We start from the raw sequence: 23,069 nt of genomic DNA, 5'->3' as shown, positions 1-23,069 counted from the left end.
TTTGTAAAATTATTATTTAAAATTGATGGTTAAAAATGGTAAAAGTTTTTCAATTTTTAAACTGAATTTTTTTAACTTTATGTCAGTTCAGTTATTTTCAGTTATTAGAAATAGGTTGGTTGATTCAATTTTTTTTTAGAGAAATTCGAATGAATCAATTTTTAATTTTTTAATATATATATAAATATTACTATAAATAATAATTTAACCAATTTTTAAAATGGTTCCTTAATTATATGTATCAGCAGCTTTGCGTAGGCAATCAGCATTCCCAAAAATGACAGTCTATAAATAGCACCACAGCCACATTTTCTTGACCTCCATAATTTTTGTTTAGCCATGGCTACCGTCATAGTTCTTCTGATCATTCTAGCAATGGCTGACATTAACTTTAGCAATGAAATTAGCTCTAGCTCCAATAGTCCTTGTATTGAGAGTGAAAAACAAGCTCTTTTGATGTTCAAACGAGACCTCATAGATTCTTCAAAACGGCTTGGTTCTTGGGCTCCCGATCATGAGGATTGCTGTAGCTGGGATGGAGTTGTCTGTGACAATAGCACTGGCCATGTCCTTGATCTCTACCTTGGGCTTCCTCCTTTGGATGATACTACTGACTTTGAATCTTATTATCGGTCAAAGCTGAAAGGTAAGATAAACCCTTCTTTGTCCAATTTGAAGTACTTAAGGTACTTAGATTTAAGCAGCAACGCATTTGAAGGACTCCTACCTTACCAACTTGGGAATCTGTCAAATTTAGAATATCTCAATCTGGGAGGTGATACTCGAGTTATTACGATGGGGTTATTATATGTTGAGAATCTCCAATGGCTGTCTGGTCTTCCTTTACTGAAACATCTTGATTTGAGTTTCGTGAATCTCAGCAGAGCTTCCAATTGGTTGCAACAGATAAACACAGTACTCCCTTCTTTGGAGGAATTGAAGTTGTCAGGCTGTCAACTTCTTCCAGGCCCTCCATTTCCAGATGTTAATTTGTCATCTCTTGCCATCCTTGACCTTTCCTTTAATTATTTTACAAATCAAATGGATCTTGTCTGGGTGTCCAAGCTTAACTCCCTGGTTTTACTTAATCTTGGATTAAATGATTTTCATGGACCCATCCCTGATGTTCTCCGAAACATGACTTCTCTTAGCTATCTTGGTCTTTCATCTAATTATTTCATTTCTTCAATACCTGGCTGGCTCTATAGTTTTAGCTCTCTCCAGGTTCTCAAGCTTCGTTCTAATCTATTGCAAGGTGGCATTTCTAGTGCCATTGGCAACATGACTTCTGTGAATAAACTTGACCTGTCAGAGAATGAACTTGAAGGAGAGCTTCCCAGAACAGTGGGAAACCTTTGCAACTTGAGGTCAATCTCTTTGTCAGGTATGAGACTGAGTCAGGACATATCACATATCTTAGAAATTCTGTCAGGATGTTCCTCTCATGGATTTGAGTCATTGGACTTGGCTAATTGTCAAATTTTTGGTCAACTGACCGATCGACTTGGACATTTTATAAACTTAACAGAACTTTATTTGTATGGTAATTCAATCTCTGGTTCTCTTCCAACTTCTTTAGGACAGCTTGCAAATTTGAAATGGGTCTCCATTGGAAATAATTTGTTAGAGGGTGTTGTTTCCGAAATGCACTTTGCTAACCATACAAAATTGATAGATTTTCGTGGATCAGGCAACTCATTGATTTTGAAAGTCAATCCTAACTGGGTTCCTCCTTTTCAACTTCAATACTTAAAGTTGCGATCTTGGCATATAGGGCCATCGTTTCCCCCGTGGCTTCGTTCACAAAAACATCTAGTATCTCTAGACATCTCTAACTCCAGAATTTCAGATAGGATTCCTCGTTGGTTTTGGAGATTTTCAACTCAAAGTTTATTTTTAAATCTCTCTAACAACCAAATCTACGGGCAGATTGAGTATCTACCTAAGGTTGATGGAATTGTTGCTCTTGACCTCAGTTTCAACCATTTTAGTGGTCCATTGCCTCGAACCTCTATATATTCCTACCATTCGAGGATAGACCTTTCCAATAATTATTTCTCGGGATCCCTTTTCCAGTTTTTGTGTTATCAGTTGAATGACACCATGGGAACAAGTATTCTTAGTCTTGCTAACAATCTGCTATCTGGAGAAATACCGGATTGTTGGATCAAGTGGCGATCTTTGATGGTCCTAAGACTAAATGACAACAGATTTACTGGTAGAATTCCAAGCTCCATGGGAAATTTGCGCTTCCTTCAATCGCTAAATCTTTACAATAACAACCTTCATGGAGAAATCCCTTTGTCTCTGAAAAATTGCACAGGATTGGAGGCAATTAATCTTGGCGAGAATGAATTAGATGGCAACATTCCAGGATGGTTAGGCCATAGCCTTCCGTATCTGATGATTCTAAGCCTTCGATCAAACAAGTTTCGAGGTAACATACCAGACCATTTATGTGCTCTTGGTTCTCTCCAAATTTTGGACCTTGCTAATAACAATCTCTTTGGGAGTATACCAAGATGTGTGAACAACTTCAGTGCCATGGCCAGAGGGAATGGTTCCAAGGACAGCAATATAGATTATGGTAATATTACTGGACCTACTTCTGAATCTGCATCCGTTGTGATGAAAGGCCAATTACTTGAATACAGCAGCACTCTCAACTTGGTCAGAATTGTAGATATCTCTTGCAACAATTTGTCAGGAGAGATCCCACAGGAAGTGACAAACCTCCAAGGATTGCAATCCTTAAATTTGTCCCACAATCATTTAATTGGAAAGATCCCTGAAAACATTGGTGGTATGAAATCACTAGAATCTCTTGATCTCTCTGTAAACCAGCTCTCCGGTTTGATTCCACAAAGCATGTCAGGTATGACATTTTTAAGCCACTTGAACGTCTCCTGTAACAATTTGACTGGCCAAATACCTTCAAGTACTCAGTTACAGAGCTTCAATACTTCAAGTTACGCTGGGAACCATCTTTGTGGATCTCCATTAGAGGACTGCAGTGAAAGTGGTATAGAACCTAATATCAGCAATGGAGGTAGAAGAAATGGAAGGGGACTTGAAGTAAACTGGTTCTATGTAAGCATGGCTCTCGGATTTATTACTGGCTTTTGGAGTATTTTGGGACCATTGGTGATTAGCAGACGATGGAGGTTCATATACTTCAGATTTTTGGAACAAATGTGGCTTAAAGTAGGCAACTCTTTTTGTCACTAAATCTTAGTTTTATGCATACATATTTTCATGTTCTCTCATAATTAGACATGTATTGTTCACGTTATTATCAGTTTATCACTCAACTTACATATATATATATATATATATATATATATATAGAGAGAGAGAGAGAGAGGGATTATAAGTTATGAGTTTGTAAATTTAGAATTATACAGTAAAAGTGGGATAATAGTTAATATTAAACAAAATACAACGTTTAAACTTTAAAAAAAAAAATCAAAACAAAAATTCACATGACAAATCAAAAAGAATTTGCAATCAAAATTATATAGATGTTAAATTTAAATATTTAATTCATTTCTTATTACATATAATATTTAAGGAAATTAATATGTAATTATTGTCTACAAGAGAACAAATGCCTCTTTAACCCTCACTTGTAAGCTACTTTCAATTAGAGTTAAGAAAATAGATTTTTTTTTTTTTTTTTGTGGTCTTCTAAACTCTTATTTAAGTGGCCTTGCTAAAAGTATGTCCCTTGTTCTGCAAAGTTTCCGTAGATATTCAAAGAGATCAAAACAATTATTTTCAAGTTTTTCTGTATTTTGTTCCCTTTGGACGATTGGATACACATTTTGGAAGGAATAACTCAAGGTTTTGACCTTAAAATTTTGGCTTAATCCGTTTTATGTGGTTGTACTTTGTAGCAGCCTAGGATTATAAGTAGCAATAAAGAGCAGAATTTGAATGCCATTTTCCCAATGTATAAAAAAAATTACCGTATTTCTTCAACCTATAAACTATGAGTAAAACAGAATTAGATTGTATCATGACTTATGGTCAATTTTTTTATGCAATCACCTTCCAAAAAAAATATCTAATAATAAATCATAAAATTTAAATCTTAACACTTACCATCTCTTTTCTTATCCCGGCTTCATTTATAAAAAAAAAATTAGATTGCAGTATACATAAGATTTAAAGGAGAAAAGATAATTATGGCACATACTGAAAAGGTGAACAGCTTTCTTGTTTGGTCAACTGTTGACATGTTTGAGATTTACACAAAAGGAAGAATAAACCAAAAATTGCAAAGGATAAAAAATTACATTATCATAGAAATATCATACAAAGAATTATCAGAGTCCTACAATGCTCTCTTGTACAAGATGCTGGAGTGCTATAAACATTACAAAAGAAACAAATAACTTTGTTCAAACAATACTGTATCATGTCCATTCTACCTCTTCCTTAATCAGTTCTTTCATTCTGGTGAGATGGGTAGAAATGCATAGAATGAGCTTCCATGGCAACAAAAAAATGAATAGAATTCACAATAGTCTGGAAAGGAAAAGATAAAGAAAAGGAAGATAAGTAAGCTATAGATTGTTACATATACATATATATAAAACATATCCAACCTCTTTAGCATCCAGCTGCTTTCAAGAATTTGTCGTAAGGGCTTGATGGTGGCAATCGGAAGGAACGCTGCCCATATTCTTGTGAACAGAGGGCAAGCTGTCCCCTTACATGAACTTGCTCCTTGCTAATCAACTTCAGATCTTCCGAAAACTCCATTTTCTGAAATAGAAAATGATAATCCACCAAAACTACAATTATCAGTTTCATAATATCATTTAATTGATTAAAATCATCCAGTAGTGCAGGCCAATTTTGTAACATAAATGTCATGAACATTCTCTTATCTTGAACTACACTAGAAAAGCACTACTTAAAAATGTCTTTTACAAGCATATGGATTCTAATAGACAAACCCAATTCAAAATCAAGGATGTAAAATGTATTCAAACCATGTAAAGCCTCTCTTCCTCCTATTTTGGATAAATATCAAATTACCAGACAGGTTACCAAATTCTGAAGGACTTTAGTTGCCATTTCAATCAAGATGCATAGTGGATTCCTCAAATTTGAAAGACTTTAGTTGCAATATTTATCAAGATACATACCAGATTCCTCAATTTGTGTGTAACTTCCATAAACCATATATCCAAAGCCAACTTTGTGCTAAAGGAACCACATGTTATGCAAGCATCATAACAACAGAAAAGATATTGCTGTTTTAAAACTACTAAGAAATCCTTTTTATTTGGAAATTGAAAAAGATTTCTGGAATTCAACCTTTAATAAAACCTGCTATAAATTGGAAAACAGTAGAAAAAATTTATTCTTTGTTATTGTCTTCCACTTTCTTTTAATTAGTACTATTAACTATCATAGATTATACTACTATTATTTTTTATGTGTAACACTATCAATGGTACTGAAAGGTGATTCATTAAAGGTTATGCTTTTGCTTAGGGAAGAAAGTGGAAAGGATTAAACAATAATTAAAGATTCCATTCAAGAAATTAAGACATTCATACAGATGTTCGTCATGTATGTATAAACCAACTCACCACACTTGGTAAATAGAGGACTTCCTTTTCAGTTTGCTCGAAGGTTGCCTTGGTTTCCTGTTGATGCTTGAAGCTATGAAGCACTGACATCTTCTGATGTTTACCCATTACAAGAGCTTCACACTGACTTTTCATTTCGTCATAAGGAATGGGCGTAGGGGAAACTGAAAAGCTTGCAACTTGCCGGGCTGTTTCCAGAACCTGTTGGTGTAACCAACCGTTATAGTTTGTGAAAAAATGAAAGCTAGATAAAACTCTGGAGACATAGAGGGGGTTAAAGTATAAAGAATGTGAAAACTAGATCTCTGGAACCAACAGCCAGAAATGGATTAAATAGTTCTTCAAAAAAGTTCATTAAAGGGCTTTTCTCTCTTCCATCTCCAAGCGTTCAATCTAAATCTAATCAAATCATAGCAACCACCTAGTAATGACAATGTTTGGTTTTTGAATGAAGATCCGAGCAGTATATAAATTTGCCAAAACAGCACGCATACACTTAAGGATACATCCACAAGAATCAGTCCCCCCACACTGTTTTCTTCTTTTCTGTTTCCTTCCAAGTACAATTATGTAACTAGGAATAGGACACCTAAAACAAGAACCCTTCATGGATTAATTTAGTAGGCTTTCTTCCCTACCCAAAAGAATGAAAGATCACATACTCTTAATATAATGCTTCAAGAGCTGACTCTTTTCAAACTTATATATCTATGCTAACACCACACCTTTTTAGAGGAACTCAAAATAAGGTACAATCATAAAGTAACGTACTCAAAATGTGACTCCCAAACCTAGTTTATTTTACCCTTCCAAAATGTCCAAAATGATTTATTCAGCGCCACTAAAACCAAGATGAAGGGTCAAAAGCATAAGCAGCACCAAAATCCAAATGATGACCAATGGAGTTGAATAAAGACATACCGTCCTTCTGTAATTTATAATGTTTCCAAATTCATAGAAAAATTATAATAAAAATAGAAAAATCAATAAAAATACTAATAAATAGAACTGCTCAGCTTACTGAATCCAATAGCTCATTGACACTTAAGACATCTAGTGTACTGATGGATAATGATGTTTTGCGATCTGACTGACTTCCATTGGCTTCAGGGAAGGCTTCTTCTTCATCTGTTATTGCAGCCAGAGGCATAATCTGAAAGAAAATCATTAAGTCAACCACACAATATCACAGTGTTATAGGAGTTAATGTAATACGAACAAGATGTACCTCTTCAAATGCTTGAAACTCCATCAGTGCAAGAGGAGAACATGGTCTTGGTGTCTCCATAAACAATGGAGCACCTAATGGATATACGTCATCTGGTGAAAAGCCCTCAAGAAGTTGTTTCTTTATACTTGATAATTCATCCTGGAAGAAGCAAAAAAGGGATGATAAGAAGCTTGTTTGTGAACAAGCTCCCATAAATGCTGTAATTCGTTTTACATGAAAAATGTGGAACAACTAAATGACATGTGACAACTAATCGTTACCATAGCTATCCAAGAGCATTGATAATCTCATTATAATGTCATTATTACTCTTTATAAGCCACACACCTGAACCAGGGAGGGAGGGACAATAATTCACTTATGACAAGAAATTTGCAAGTTAGGACTAGATTCACTCATTTTATCCAGTTCTTTTCTTGTCTTCAGACCCTTTCTTCTTATATTTCAACAAAGGCAGTAGCTGCCACCACTCAAAGTAACATTACTCCTAACTCCACTCTGTATTAGGATATTTGGTCCTATTAGTTAACAACAGTAGCTACTTGGAGCCCAAATCTTTCACATAACATATCTATTAAACAAAGAATCCTTAACCACCTGGTCTAAAGCACCTTTGTTCAACACTTCATTACTTCAAGAACAAAAAATTCTACATCAATCTAACTGATAATGCACTCAAAACCAAAGGAACCACCTCCTCACTCAACCTCCAATAATAAATACTTATTATTGTCAACAAAGCCAGAGAAGCAGGCACTAATAATCAAGAAACTGATATATCACCTCCGACAATTTCTCAAATTTAGTCATGAAATGGGATATGACAGTCTCCTTCAAATGAAGATCATCTAGCTCTATTGCCAAGAGGGATTCTAATGCAGCAACATCATCTTCCTTTGATCCATATGCTATGCTGTCCACATCAGATTTCATGCAAACAGCCTGAAGTCCGATATCTTCAACTAATTTGAGATAAGGATCAACCTGTGCAAAGGATGAAAAACTCAAGTACCATAAAAAATATAAATGACCTCCTATAGATTAAGGATAAGAAACTGACTGTTTTATCTGTTAGAGATGCTTTAACAAGAGGAATTAACTCTGGAAGATTGCCTGCCCTTGATGAGAAAATAAGCATGTAGGATGCCAAGGTAAAGAGAGACCTTCTGCGAGATGGTTGCAAACCTCCTTCAACATGCATGCAAGACACTAATGTCAGGAGAAGTTTTCACCAAATTTAACAAATTCTACAGAATTTGAGCAACAAATTCTACTTCCTAAGGCTATTCAGTGTAAACCATCCTTTGATGCTAAAACTACTATGTGCATGAGCTTACATAAACAATCAACTAGCCCTTTGTTCATCCACTAGGCATATGGATAAAAATACACAGCAATAATTTTAATTATTTAAAGTAAGTATTAAAAAAATTATCAGGGAAAATAAAGGTAGTAAAGTTATTTAAATGTTATACAACGTGGTATGTCGTTTGATGAAAAAAAGGGATTAAAAAAAATAGGAAAATAAATTTTGAATTCAGTAAAACTCTAAAAGATCAACTAAGATTAAATATTTTTAAGAGGAGACCAAGTTGGTGTTATGATACCATCTGAGTCAGTGGCATTAAATATTAGTATAGATATGATTTCCTCAATAAAATAGGAGGGCAAGAAAAGAGTCATATTTGATAAGCATGAGCTTTTATTTTGTTTTTCCTTTTATGTTGATTCTGAGAAACATTAAGAGAGCATTGGTGAGACAAAATCAAATAGGATATATAGGATCAGGGGTGTATAAGGAATATTCCTTTGCATGAGTATACAAATGCCTCCGTGCATGAATACGTGTACTACAAGGTTTCCAATAGATAGGACAGCTGGACAAAGATAGCACCATATACCATTAATATAAATTACTTAGTAAATATCTAGGACAAGAAAAAGAATAAACTTTTCTGAGCAAAGTTTCCTTTCCATTTGCTGCTTGAGATGGCTGTTAGCAAAATTAAAGTAGCATATCTAAGACAAAATCAACAAGGATAAACAAGATCACGGAAGTTTATGGAATAATCCAGTGTGTGAGGCTTCCAATTGATAAAATGGACAGAAAGCATAATCCAACTGCATGTATATGTATAACACTGTGCTCTTTCACTCTATAAATATATATATATATATATATATATAAATACCAGTAATAATAGATGTAACATACCTTCTTGATCCAGAGAGATACTCCTAAGGGAGAATGCCAGCTGAAAACTCCGAACTAGGGCCATGTGACTGGAGGTCTGTCATCAGCAAAATTTATCAAAAGTCCATGTTCAGGAATAGCTACCAAAATGGACAAAGAGAAACTCTACTGGCGTTAAAGATATGTCACAAATTTCCCTACACAAAATGTAAAAGATAAAGAAGGGGATCTTCTTTAGCAGAAGATCTGGGACATGCCTCTTAGAAACTCAAGGTAATATCCAAATTCTATCACAACCCAATTCTTGGCCCAAGCCACACCTCACAGCAGAAACAACTTGAATATCACATGATAAACCTAACTTGGGTGCTTGAAACAAAAAGGTTAACCATTGCTATCTCACTGTGAGTTTCCTAGATAATGGTAGATGGTGCTGAAAACTAGAAAGAGACGATGAAGGGAGAGTCAGTTTTTTCCTTTTTGCTTTTCTACTTTCACGTAAAGCATCCAAGCTGAGAACAAAGAACTTCTATAATAATTGAAAAGGCATTTACAATATCAAATTAAGCACAATCAGCAGCAGCAGATACTCTCTCTGTGAAACAATAAATAAATAATTTGTTCATTCTTCTATTTTGGGTTGTTCCAAAATGTTTGTTCATTACCAAAACTAACAATCATTTGTTGATTTCACTATTCTAGCCATTACTATATCATACATCATCACCAAAAACAAAATAAAATCAATCATCAAGAGTAAGTTGATATCATAAAACCAACTATATTTCTTGAACCTTGTGAATTGATAAAGGAGATTAATATTTTGGAACAAAGGCAGTATAAAATTATGACTAACCTTGGATCGGGTAAACAATACTGCAATGCTATAGGAATGGGCCATAGCGTCAAAATTTGCAGGGGTATTTTCAGCAGAATTTGCTTGGACCCATATGGATGAAAGCAGAAGACTCACTTGATGGCTACTTAATCGAAGGGAAGTGAGCTGCTGAAAATTTCAAATATGTAAGAACACTAAATAGTATCAGTATTGATAACAACACTAAGCAACAGAGAGAAAGCAGTTTCACACCATTTTTCCATCACCCAGACCATGCTTGAAGCTATATGAGTGTCCATGGGACTGACACATTATTGATTTTTTAACAGCCATATCTGATGCTTGATTTACATTTTCTTTTAGTCTTCCATCAACGAGTTCTGCTTGGTCTTTACCTTCATCCTGAAAAGCAAAGCTGTGACTCCTTACCTTCTTGGATGCACTAACTGATAAGTCAGAACAAACATCTTCAGAAGTGTTTTTATTTTGATCTGACGTAGGTGAAAGCAAGGACGGCATAAGCACAGTGGAGAAAATGTTATGTGCTCCAACTCGAGTTTCATGGTCTGGGTGGGCCATTGCGAGGAGCAACTGGTGAAATAGAGCTTCAGGGAAGGCCTGGAACAGATTATAATGTCAGAACATATATGCACATAAAAGATAGGAACAAATATAACAGTATATTACACAAGAACACTTGCCTTCTTGTGATATGATATGTTTGGGATAGATGAGATAATGTCTGCAGTTAGATAAACAGCATAGACAGTTGTTCGGGCAACAATACTGTTGGTCGAAATATTCTCTAGTACAACAGCCATCATATCAAGAATTGGTCCCACATCCCCAACCTGTTAAATACATAAAGAAAATAAGTTTCAACTAAATGGAAAAAACATTTGAATAACAAGAAAAAGTAGTTTCCGTAAGTATCAAATGTAGTTTCTGCAAGTATCTTAAAATAATCAGATTCAAGTAAAACTTGGATGGGTCAAGAACATATTCCCAACCTTATTTGATAGCTGTGAGATACACTTTTCTAATCCCAACTGAAGATCAGTGTTATATTTATCAATATCACCCCCAGAACTTGATATTTCAGTTGAATTTTGAAGGCATTTTCGTAGATACTTCATCAAGTCAGTTATAGTACCGATGATTGCTACTGACGGCTGAGGCTTTGCATTTTGTGCAAGTTGAGTAATGACATCGATAATGTTAACTTGTATATGAGGTTGCTTAGCTACATTCTTATGCTCCATGTGCTTCACCAAGATAGCCAATAAAAGGTGGGACTCCTCTCCTGGCATTAAAAAATAAATACCATTATATCTACAAACGAGTTATCAGAAAAAGTACATATTTACGAAGGATCCATACTAAAACTCCCAAAGTAACCTGTTTCTTCCATTAGCGACTGCAAATACATTAGAACTGACAAAGCGACTCCCTTCTCTCGGGACCAGTGATTTTCAGCATCAAAATTATGAAAAAGAGGTTCAAGAACACGCCGGATAGTTGTTGCTTCTTTTGCCAATCTGGCAATATTACGTAAGATAACTCTCGACCAGTAAGAGGGACTCTTGGAAGTATCCCTGTTATAAAGCCAAATGAAGCAAAGGATGATATTTGAGCATGAAACATATCCTACTGAATTGAATGCAGCAAGAGATATACTGAAATAAAGCCTTACATGGTTGGATCAAAGGCAGAGTTAATCACAAGATTTGGTACAGATGAATCCTTCTCAATGATATCTGGGAAGGAGATACCATTTTCATTTACTTTACTGCCACTGACAGGGGTCATTTGGATATCGGTGTAGTTCTCCAAGGTCACTGATATGATCTATACAAGATAGAAAAGAATTTAAGATGAACAAAAAAGCCAGCACCTACTGCACATCTGTTTGACTAGTGTACGATTTCCTTTCCAATATTTCAAAGGAGATTCAAGAAGCTAAAAGATGAAACTTCAAAATTGAGCTTCTAAGAGAAGCTGAACTAAGAGAAACCAATAGAGAGATTAATCCAAATTTTGGATGGACATAAATATACTTAGTTATTTATATATTTATAACCATTTCAAAACTCTACTTCAATCTTTTTAATGAAACTCCAGCTAGGCCAAAGAAGACTCTTAATTACTTCAATATTTTTAATGAAGCTACAGCTAGGACTAAAATAGACTGCGCGTTAAATTGCATCAGGTCAGGAATTCATCAAACTGAATATAAAAGTGCATTGATAGGAAAAGCCACCATAAGAAATGATAACTTACACTATCAAAGTCCATTGATATATGAGAGTGCTCACCCATGAAGCAGACCTATGAACAAGAAATGAGAAAGGAGAAAGTAGTAAATGACCAAAAATGGGAGTGAAAGAAAACAAATACGAGTAAAGGAATACTAAATGAGAAAAGTACAGAAAATGAAACAATATAAATGAACATAAAATCTGAATAAAATTACTTTAAAAAGAAAAACTCAACGAGAAAAAATTCAGGAGTTACTCACTTATATATCTGACTTGTAAAGACTTGTAAGTCAGCTCAACATATTAGAACATAAGGCTAGTCACAGGTTAATAAAAGCTGAAAGTTCAACTCAAACATGCCCGATCACCCTTTAGTAATGAATTTTAGACTTGCTGCATCAATTTAGTCCTAAAACCCCAATATGCTCCTTCAGTCCACAATATTATACAAGTGATTTCTTTCAAATCTAGAAAGATCAATCTAAAAATTCAATCATTAGAACTGTTAACTAATCTAAGTTCAACCTCAATCTAGTGTTATAAAACACACACCTATAAAAATCAAAGCCACTGCCTATTAAAATATATTTCACAAAGTCAGCCCCTCAATTTAAAGGATGTCTTCTAACAGAGGATTTAGAAGCAGAAGCTACTTGAAAATACTAAATCAACCAGCTGTATCATAATCTTAATAGGCCCATACTTTTATAAACTGGTAGACAATAGTCATTGCCAGCAACTAAACCAGCAAATTCACTGGAAACAAGTCTAAATCAGCAGAGTAGGAAACTTGCAAAGAAGGAGAAGACTGGAAAGACATGCATGCAACTCCAACAACTATTAGATACAAGAATAATAGGTAAAAAGGAAAACAAGTGACAATTTTCATATGCATGTATGTGTCCTAAGGAAGAAAAGTTATGGCTACTTAGAAATATTAACTTGAGCTGATGTAAGTGCATGTATTATACTGGGCAAAAGCATTTCTTAGGTGAAAAAAGTCAAGATTAAAGTGAGAATACTACCATGGAAGCCAGCACTTGCAACCCTGCTGAACGTAAACGCAAAGCTCTGTCATCATCTCCATCTTCTTGAGCCAGTTGACAAAGTTTAGGAATAAGGCCCTCTAGGTGGAACATGTGTGTACCATCCATCTAGTTTCAAATCCCATACAATTAGAAAAACTTCATTAGTTACAGCTAATATGTAAGGCATGCCATCTATATTCTGTTTGCAATCTAAAGCCTACAAGTGAACTGCTATATAATCATTCCACAGGTCTCAGTCCAGTCATCAGATCTGTGAAGAGCTCCTTCAACAGAAGTTGTCTACTTCAAAAACATAAAATCCCATTTATGGATAGCATAAAGTTCAAAAAATATGGGTACTACTGGCATATACATACTACTACACACCTGACTATTTATGAACTCTACAAGAGCAATGCAACCCATAATTCGCAATTCATCCTGTCGGGTTTGTTCCAAAAGAGTCCGAATGATCCCTAATAAACTACTAGCAAAGAGTGGCCTGCAAGAATAAAGAGCTCCTTTAAGTGTCACATATAAAAAATATATACTTAAATCACATTTACATTTTACACTTAAAGGCTACCTCCTAAACTAACATAAATATGAAACTATATAAACCCTAAATGCTCTATCAATTCCCTAAATTCAAAAACTTAAAATTGAACCAATGAAAATAGATAAAAATTACTAGAATAATTTTCTAAATAATTTAATCCTTCAATAAGCATGACCTTGTCCCGCACCATAAACCCAGTTTATTTTTAATGCAAAAACATGGTTAGGATATGAAAGAGACACTGACAAAAAGAGAGAGAGATCAATTAAATGTTAGAATTGCAACACGTCAAACTTACATTTGCTCCTTACATGACGATAGCAGTTTCCTATAAATGCACAATACAACTTTCACACATGCAACGTTCTCATTCCGTATATCCTTGAAACATCTTTGCTCTAGGTTACTTGTAATCTGTGCAGACAAATTATTTAAAGATGAGAAAAAAATAAATCAACAGGCAATTCAGTGAAGTTATATGTATTACAGGATATAGTAAATTTTAGGGGTGTAAGCGAACAGAATTTTCGACGAACCGTTCGTGAACAAGTTCGGTTTCTGTTCGTTTATATTCGTTTACTAAGCTTAACAAACGATCTAGAACACCATTTGTATGTTTGTTTATTAAACAAACCGAACACGAAGAGCTATCTATTCATTCATTTATGTTCATGAACAAGCTCGTTTACGGCTCGTTTATCGTTCATTTATTGTTTGTTTATTGTTCGTTTATAATAATACTAATAAAATTATATTTTTATCCTCTACCCTAATCCTATTTTAATGTTCGTTTATGTTTGTTTGGGTTCGTTTGTTTAAATTTGTTTGGTTATGGTTTGTTTATTGTTCATGAATGGGTTCATTTATATATCTTCGTGAACATGTTCGTTTAGTATTTATGAACAAGCTTGTTTAACTTAATTGAACGAACACGAACAACCTATTATTTAAACGAACGAACATGAATGAAAAAAGCAATTCTCTTATGAACAGGAACTGAACACGAAAACTTTTAAAAATAACACAAATATACGCTTGTTCGTTCATGTTCGGTTCATTTGCAGCCCTAGTAAATTTCAAACACCTCATGGATACTTCTATTAATTTGAATTGTGACAAGATTAATACCAATTCAAAATTTTCAGTCAGTTTTGAACATTTCTTGACAAAATTTACCTACATTTCAAAAAAAAAAAAAAAAATTTGCAAACCACTTTGACTTTAACTAATATAAAATAATCATTTTAAAAGCAAGATTTAAATCCTAAACTACTAGAAGATATCAAGCATAGCTAACTTTATTAAAATAGAAACCAAGATAAAGTTACCCACGTTCTCACTTACAAGTTTCATAGTTTCATTTAAATTAACAGAGATAAGCACTTGCAAACAAAAATTGTGGCAACCAACATTGACAACAGAAAAAATTAAAATTTTAGAAATTCCATATTAGAATCAAACTCCACCAAGAATAAATGAACCAAAAGAAAAGCCATACCTTTGGTATTCGTAACGGGTTCCTCGAGGCATATTCACAAAGCTTCCCAATTTTCCTATCATTCGGTTCAGCATCCTGTCAAATAAAATTGGAAAAAATGGTAAGCATTTCGAACACCTTAATTTCTTCACTTACTTTCTTTTTCCTTTCTCTGCCCAGGGTCTGAGACGAGGGTGTACAGCAGCCTTCAAACTGCCTAAAGACCATGCAAGCAGAACATAAATGCCTTACTTCCCAAACATCAGCAGAAACTAATAGCAATATGGCCTCTTCTTCCTCTATTTTGGTTTCATTCAACAGTATATTAATCCATAAATATTAGAAATTTAAGCAGCCAAAACCAAAATAACAGCAGCAGTTGTGACAGATCTTACAGACATATAAACAATATCATCACTTGATACAAATGGACAATATCATAATCATACTACACTTAACCGAACTCAATACCATTGATCATCAATCAATCAGTACAAAACAATGAACAAGAAAGACTAATATCCAAATGCAATTTTTATTCAAAGATCCAAACATTTAACAAAATTACTAGTCAAAAATTCCCAAAATTCAAGGGAAAAGTCACAGAATATTATTTGATACAATACCTGATTACGGGGGAAAATGTCAGCTAGTAACTTCTTGTATCTTTTAACAGGCTGTCTTGACCTTGCACGCATCGAAGGACAGAAGAAACAGAGGTTACCGCAGACGGGGACAACCCGTCTTGACATTACCCCCATTTTTTCTTTTCAATCCAAACAAACACTTATCTGAAAATCCAAAATTTAACACCAAAAAAATCAATTAAAAATACTATATCAAAAATTGAAAAACATGAACAAAATTTGCCATAACGGTTAGACTCAAAACAACATAAAGAAAACATTATATTCAAGGTAGAATTAGCAGAATTTGAGGTTCATCAAACTTTTTTATACCTCAAAACCAATCCAATTGCTCGAAACTCTTAATCTACCAATAAAAATAGTTCATCAGATCTGAAATCTGAATTAGCCCTGAAAGATGAAAATTAATTAAGAGAAAAACGGTTCAACAAATATAGTTCCAGAAAATACAAAAGTCTAATTCATTCGACTTTATATATAAAAATTAATCATCAAATTAAATTTTGGATTGCAATTTTTTTTTTAAATCAAAATCTTTTTACCTTGATAAACTGCCAGTTGGGGGAAGAGAAAAGGCTTCTCTGGTCTCCCCCAAACTGTGTTTTTTTTATTAATTTTATTGTAGATAATTCTTAAATTATTCTTTTTTTAGCACTGCGATAAATTATAAAACAATGAAGATAAAGTTACGGAACGGTTAGATTTTGGTAAGGAAGGGTGGCCCACGTGTAATGCTCTCATTTGTTTAGTGCCGTGTTTTCGAAGGTTTGATTCTAGCATCTCTTTCTGAACCATATCCCGTCAGCCATATGATGACAAAACCCCCAACGGTTCCGATAATTAAGGGGTGTTAATTGTTACTTTTACATTTTTCTTTTTTATTATTTTTTTCTTATTATCAAATTGCCCTTAAAAATTTTAAAAACTTATATTCATAAATAAATGGCTCAAGTATTAAAAAAATTTAAATAAAAATTAAATAAATATCTAAACTTCTATTAGTTTATTGTAATTAATTGAATCAAAATATTTATTTTTATTTAATTAAATTCTTAAAAATTTATTTTTAATTAATTAATTTTTATTTATTTTTTTTAAATTAAACATTCGATTAATCAAAAATGAATATTGACACTTGACATTTAAGAAATTTTGATATAACAAAAACTCAATCGATAAAAATAAATATTTTAAAATTTAAATTTGGATGATAACAAAACAATTTAATAAAATCTAAGTCAATTTGTTATATATATGTATCATCTTATTGTTTATTTTTATTGCTATCTTTTACTTATAAAATAAATTATAAAGCCACAATAAAATAAAAAATTTTAAATTTTTAAATAATATTTTATAAAAAAATTATATAATTTAATTAAATTAAATTTTGAATTTATATTTATTTTCGACTCTTATCTTATATGAATATCTGATGTCCCACTGTTTTTTATTTTGATTCATCTCATGGGTATGTATAGATATTCACTTTTTTCTCCATGGAATATTCAAAAAACTAAAGTTCTTTTTCTCTCTCCAACATAATACAATCATCATGTTTTTGTCTACACATGCACACATATCAAAACACTGTAACAATGATTAAGAAGCAATAAAATTAATGGGACCCACTACAATAAATTTTAACTTGATTAGCCCTTTTTTATGAAATTAGCACTTCCAATTTTTTTCAAAGATATGGTATCAATCTAACCCACTTTTATAAAATACTAATCTTAAGTAAAGTTTTGGTAAAGTTTTGATCAAAAACATAATCAAATTTTTGCCAATCAATGGTCCCCCCCCAAGCCATTTCAATTTCCTTGTTGAATAAAGCAAATCATGGCTATATTGGATTATTGTCATAATAGTAAACTTTTTAATCTTTCATGTAGAGTTAAAAAGTTATTTGCATGTCCCATTAAATTATATTTCTATATTAATTTGCATGTATCAATGTCCTATAATAGCAAGCAAACTTAATTCCAAGTCAATTTAATTGGAAACTATGTGATTAGATACAAGGTTTTTAGCTCCATATTCCATTGTTTTTCACAATTTTAATGTAAAAACTTTTTAATTAAATTTTTTTACTTGAAATTATTAATATTTAAACTATAATTATGAAATTAAAAATTTAATATTCTATCAATAATCCATAAAATTGTTGACAAAATGAATTATGATTAAATACATAAAAAAGAATTATTTAGATCATAAATTTTTTTATACTTATGTATTTTTTAATCTAATCATCAATAAAAAATTTTATTTAAAATTAAAAGAAAGAGTATATTCAAATTAAAAAATAAATAAGATCATTTCCCACAATTCCATACAAGAAAATGTAATTGTATGACTAATAATGTGTGATGAAAAAAAAACAGGTTGGCTTTATATAAAGGAAGAAAAGAAATAAAGAAACTAAAGAAAGCAAAAGTGTGGGCTTCATTGATCTTTTCTCTTCTTTTTGTAAATTTCTAACTTTTTTTTTATTTGATAAAATGATTGCCACAAGCACTTGGATTCCTCTAAAAAAAAGCATATCCATGGCCTACAACTATAAAGCAAAGCTTATCCTGCTCTTTTTTTTGCTTTAAATTTAAAGGGGTTTTTTAAAAATATAATTAATTAAAAGTGTTAAATTGTTTTGATTAAGTTGAATAAAATTATACCAACTCTATTAGTTTTGGCTTGGATCACTTGACTCATTTTGGACTTCCAAAAAAAAATTTATATATGAAACCTATAGGTTTAATTAGTTTATAATTTTTTCAAATAAATATAAATTAAAAATAATTTCAAACATTTGATTCAAAAGTACCTAATCTTTTTTTTTTAACGATAAAGTGTTTCTAAATTTTATTCAATACTTTTTTTTTATAGAATGATTGAAGCAGATTTATCTAATTCATATTTATGTCATTAATTTTGATTAAAAAAAATATTATGAAACAGCAAAAGATGGGTAATTTCCTAAACAAAGTTAATTTGATTTATGGGAACATATAGACATAAAAGTGTGTTTTATTTTGGTCCTAATGCAAAAATTTTGCATCAAAGCTCTAAAAAATTCATACAAAAGAGTTTTTAAAAGAAGGCAACTTTGATCACAAGCTCTTCACTGTCTTTGGTCTTACCACTATTTCTTGATAGATAAATAGGAAGATTCCTTGTGGTTTCCTTTTGTCTCCTAAAGTTGAAGATCATTATGATTGATTTGGACCATGACACAAACTTGTAACATTTAAAAAAGAAAATTAAATTAAGATTTTTTAATAAATAGAGAGATCTAAATATTTATTATTGAAACAAAAATTCAAATGTATTTTGCTATATTTTTAATATATTTAGGTAATCATTCACAAACTAAATCTATTATTAAGAAAAGTATTTTCTATGATTCGATTTTTTTTTTTAAATCTATACATTAGTTTTTGATATAATATATGTTTCATGTGAATATTTATTTTTATTTATTTTAAAATTATAATTATACATTGAATGTATAATTGTGTATTGTACAAATATTTAAAATTATGTAAAGTTTGTCTTAGATGCAAAATAAATTATTATTTGTTTTATTAACATGTCGAATTTGTCTTAGGTACAAAATGATAAATATTTCCACAATATAAATTTATTATATATTTTCAGATTATGATTATAATTTTTTATTGATATATGTAATTTTTTAAAAAAACAGATCAAATCATAGAAAATTATTTTGTTTTTGGGTATTTAGGCAAACAAATAGCTAAACGTTTTCCAAAATCTTTTGAGTTTACTTAATCATTTGATGTTTTTACTATCTTGATGAGAGGATCCAAAGTTTTATTGCTGACAGTAATATTAAATGCTTATCTTGCATGCTAACTAGGCAATTGAAAATTAGTTACTTTCAAGGCCTAGCTTCGCTAGATGTTGATGAAATGAATGGAAAGGAGATTTTCGTTGGATTGAGGGAAGTGTCGTAGCTGCAATTGTTGATTTGGCAGCGATGGATTCATAATTTTCTTAGGTAATATATATATATATATATAATTATTTAAAGGTTTATTAATTTTATCGATAAAAAAATATTAAAAAAACTTTTGATGTATTTTTTTTTTTCAAATTCTCCTTTTTTCTTTAATATTTGGAGGTGATTATGAGCACCCTACTACCCCATTTGGATCCGCTCTGTGGCTTACTGAGGTTCATGCCAGAAAGAGGAGGTGAGGAAGCTCCATGCAAAGATGGTTGAGATGTACTTGGAGGGGCCATGGCGGATGTTTTAACCTTGATGTTGTATTAGATGAAGATGGATGGGATGTAGGAGAAGGTGCAGCTGCAGACTGTGTTGAGCTTGCAGAGTTGCAGTCGTGTTTGGCAAAATTAGTTGAATGGAAGCCGTAGGTGCAATATTAGGGAAAGATGGGTGGCTTGAAGTAGCATTGAGGATTGGGGCAAAGCTTGGAGAGCAGAAGGTGACATTGCAGGTTGTGTCAAGATTGGGGTTGAGTTGGATATTGATGGATTATTGTTAGGCAAAGATGGTTGGGGTGGTATTAGAAAGGTGGTTGAGAGGAAGCTATAGGTGTTATTCCTGGTTGTATCAAGTTTGACGTTGAGTTGGATATATAATGATGGACTGTTAGTAGGCAAAGATGATTGGGTAGTGCCAAGCTTGGTCGAGTTTGGTCTTGGGTATGATGGTTGAGAGGAAGCCATAGGTGATATTCCAGGTTGTGTCAAGCTTGGCAATGATGAACTATTAGTCGGCTCAGATAGTAACATGATAGAAGGCGATGTTACAGGTAGTGCCAAGCTTGGCTTTGAGTGGTTCAGAGGAAGCCATTGGTGCCATTCCAGGTTCTGTCAAGCTGGGTGTCGAGTTGGAGAACAATGGACTATTAGTAGGTAAAGATGGTTGGGTGGTAGCAGAAGGTGATTTTGCGGGCAATGTCAAGCTTGGCACTTTATCAGGTGAAGATGGCTGCGAGGAAGCCATAGATGCCAGTCCATGTGTCAAGCTCGATGTTGAGTTGGATTATAATGGGCTAGTAGTAGGTAAAGATGGTTGGGTGGTACCAAAAGGCGAAGTAGCAGGCAGTGTCAAGCTTGACACAGCCATGGGTGCCATGGTAGGTTGTGACAACCTTGGTATTGAACTGGATGACGATGAATTTTTAGCAGGCAACGATGGTTGGGTATAGTAACTGAACCCGACTTTGCGGGCAGTGCCAAGGTTAGCCCTTTATTTGGTGAAGCAGAAGTCATAGGTGCCATAGCAGGCTGTGCCAAGCTTGGCATTGAATTGGACGACAATAGACTGTTACTAGGCAACGATGGTTGGGTAGTAGCTGAAGGTGAAGTGCCAGTCCAGGTGTCAAGCTCGATGCTGAGTGGGACTATGATGGACTATTAGCAGGCAAAGATGGTTGGGTGGGTACCAAAAGGCGATGTTGCAGTCACTGTCACACTTGACACTTTATCTGATGCAGACGGAGGAGTAGAAGCCATGGGTGCCACAGTCGGCTGTGACAAGCTTGGTATTGAACTGGATGAAGATAAATTGTTAGTAGGCAACCATGGTTGGGTAGTAGTTGCAGGCAGTGTCAAGCTTAGCACTTAATTTGGCGAAGCAGAAGTCCTAGGTGCCATAGCAGGCTGTGCCAAGCTTGGCATTGAATTGGACGACAATAGACTGTTAGCAGGCAACGATGGTTGGATAGTAGCTGAAGGTGAAGTGTCAGGCTTTGTCAAGCTTGGTATTTTATCTGGTGGAGACGGATGAGTAGAAGCCATAGGTGACATAGCAGGATGTGCCATGCTTATTGTTGAATCGGGTAGAGATGGATTATTTATAGACGAAGATGGTTGGAAATTAGCTAAAGCTGACATTGCCGGTTACATCAAGCTTGGCTTTGTTTTACACAAGGATGGATGAGAGGCCATCGGAGCCATTGTGGACTCTGTTCAGCAGGGCTTGAAATAGGTGAAGATTGCTGAGGAGTGGGTTGTGTTGAGCTTGGGACTGTATTAGATAAAGATGGCTGAGAAGAAGCCGTAGGCCCCATTACAGGCTGCACCAAGCTTGGCGTGAAATTGGGCAGAGATGGTTCTCTAAAGCCAAGGGTGGTGCAGTTGATTCTGATGAACTTGGAATGGAACTAGAAGCGTATGGATTAGATATGGCCAAAGGACGCTCTGCAAGTGCTGTCTAACTTGATTTTGAACTAGGCGAGGGCAGTACTGATGATTGTGGAGTTGACATAGACAGCATAGACGGAGCTGGAGACGTTTTGTCAAGAAGATAGCAAGCAGCTGCCAGGTTCATTTCAATGCTCCAAAGCATGACAATAATAGAGAAAACCAACACTAAGAAACAACTGCTAGAGGCCATTACCGTATAAGCTTAGATTCTTGCGAAGAAATGAAACAAGTACGAGCTAAGATTGACAAACAGAGGGGTTCCCCATGTTTTCTTGACGGAAAAGCCATGACTGGTTTTCAGTTTTATAGTTCAAATGTGATCATTGATAGTTGGTGGTTAGTCATCATGTGGGATTTGAAAATCCCAAAAATCATCCATAAATTCGTATCTTAGCTTTACTTTCGGTTTCCTCTTTGCACTGATAACAATATAATTCGTTCCTGTGATTGACTGAACTAGTTTAATTTATTAAATCCAACATCATCAAAGACATGAAGTCAAATTATTTCTTCAAGGTCCACTGATTCCATATCCCCTTTTGGATTCAAATCAGAAATAGTAACCTCCAAATCAAAGCATTAAAGGTGCCTTTTATTGATTAATTTCAACATTGTGGAAATCCTCCAACTTTCTTTATTATTCTTAGTTAAATAAATTCATCTTCAACCTGGCCTAACTTCGGCTACCAAACCAAACCCACTATAGCTTCGTTCAAACTTTTTGACCTACAATTCTAACTTAATTTCATTTTTCCAATCAAATTATTAAATTAACAGAACTCTTTTTAGTAGATGGCTATTTTTTAATCCCTATATCCCTGGTTAAAAGGTGCTGATTAGTTAAGGAATCATCACCTAAGGGGAATGAAGAAAGGAAAAGAAAAACTTTTTGGTTACATCAACTGAACATTCTGGTTTTTCTTTGAGCTGGTATGGAGAGGAAGAAGAATTTTTACCGCACATTGTTGAATGATTATGTACATTGTAAATCAGTTTTTAATCTGATTGTACTCTTTTCAAATTAATAATGGTTT

The 23,069-nt window shown here is 33.5% G+C and overlaps 3 protein-coding genes across 10 annotated transcripts; 2 read left to right on the top strand and 1 right to left on the bottom strand.

Moving 5' to 3' along the window:
* Positions 1-230: 230 nt before the first annotated feature.
* Positions 231-3,317, top strand: LOC111307028 (receptor-like protein EIX2). The gene has a single exon (XM_022905094.2). The coding sequence runs from the start codon at positions 340-342 to the stop codon at positions 3,226-3,228; it is 2,889 nt and encodes a 962-aa protein (XP_022760829.2). The 5' UTR covers positions 231-339; the 3' UTR covers positions 3,229-3,317.
* Positions 3,318-4,277: 960 nt separating this feature from the next.
* Positions 4,278-16,435, bottom strand: LOC111307761 (protein SEMI-ROLLED LEAF 2-like). Of its 8 annotated transcripts, none has more exons than XM_089751672.1 (22): positions 16,380-16,435; positions 16,150-16,227; positions 15,817-15,981; positions 15,212-15,407; positions 14,012-14,127; positions 13,542-13,656; positions 13,152-13,280; positions 12,149-12,196; positions 11,562-11,716; positions 11,267-11,463; positions 10,879-11,171; positions 10,570-10,719; positions 10,121-10,486; positions 9,887-10,036; positions 9,052-9,127; positions 7,897-8,024; positions 7,620-7,820; positions 6,835-6,975; positions 6,628-6,759; positions 5,607-5,807; positions 4,611-4,770; positions 4,278-4,530 (listed from the first exon to the last, which is right to left on the bottom strand). In XM_089751672.1, coding segments are annotated over exons 5-21 (2,640 nt in total). In that variant the 5' UTR covers positions 14,014-14,127; positions 15,212-15,407; positions 15,817-15,981; positions 16,150-16,227; positions 16,380-16,435; the 3' UTR covers positions 4,278-4,530; positions 4,611-4,614. The 8 variants fall into 8 exon arrangements, with proteins under 8 accessions (XP_089607798.1, XP_089607799.1, XP_089607800.1 ...); XM_089751673.1 differs by having other exon boundaries at positions 4,278-4,458; XM_089751674.1 differs by having other exon boundaries at positions 9,887-10,033.
* A 3,288-nt stretch (positions 16,436-19,723) lies between these two features.
* On the top strand, positions 19,724-22,437 carry LOC149512487 (uncharacterized). Its single transcript, XM_089751668.1, has 2 exons — positions 19,724-19,858; positions 19,982-22,437. Exon 2 carries the CDS (start codon positions 20,628-20,630, stop codon positions 21,033-21,035), a length of 408 nt encoding a protein of 135 aa, XP_089607794.1. The 5' UTR covers positions 19,724-19,858; positions 19,982-20,627; the 3' UTR covers positions 21,036-22,437.
* Positions 22,438-23,069: the final 632 nt, after the last annotated feature.

This window comes from Durio zibethinus, chromosome 22 (assembly GCF_047325235.1).
Source record: "Durio zibethinus cultivar Kanyao isolate XHJ-2024 chromosome 22, ASM4732523v1, whole genome shotgun sequence".
NCBI lineage: Eukaryota > Viridiplantae > Streptophyta > Magnoliopsida > Malvales > Malvaceae > Durio > Durio zibethinus.
The sequence above is the reverse complement of the archived record's forward strand: the minus strand, read 5'-3'. Positions and strand labels throughout refer to the sequence as shown.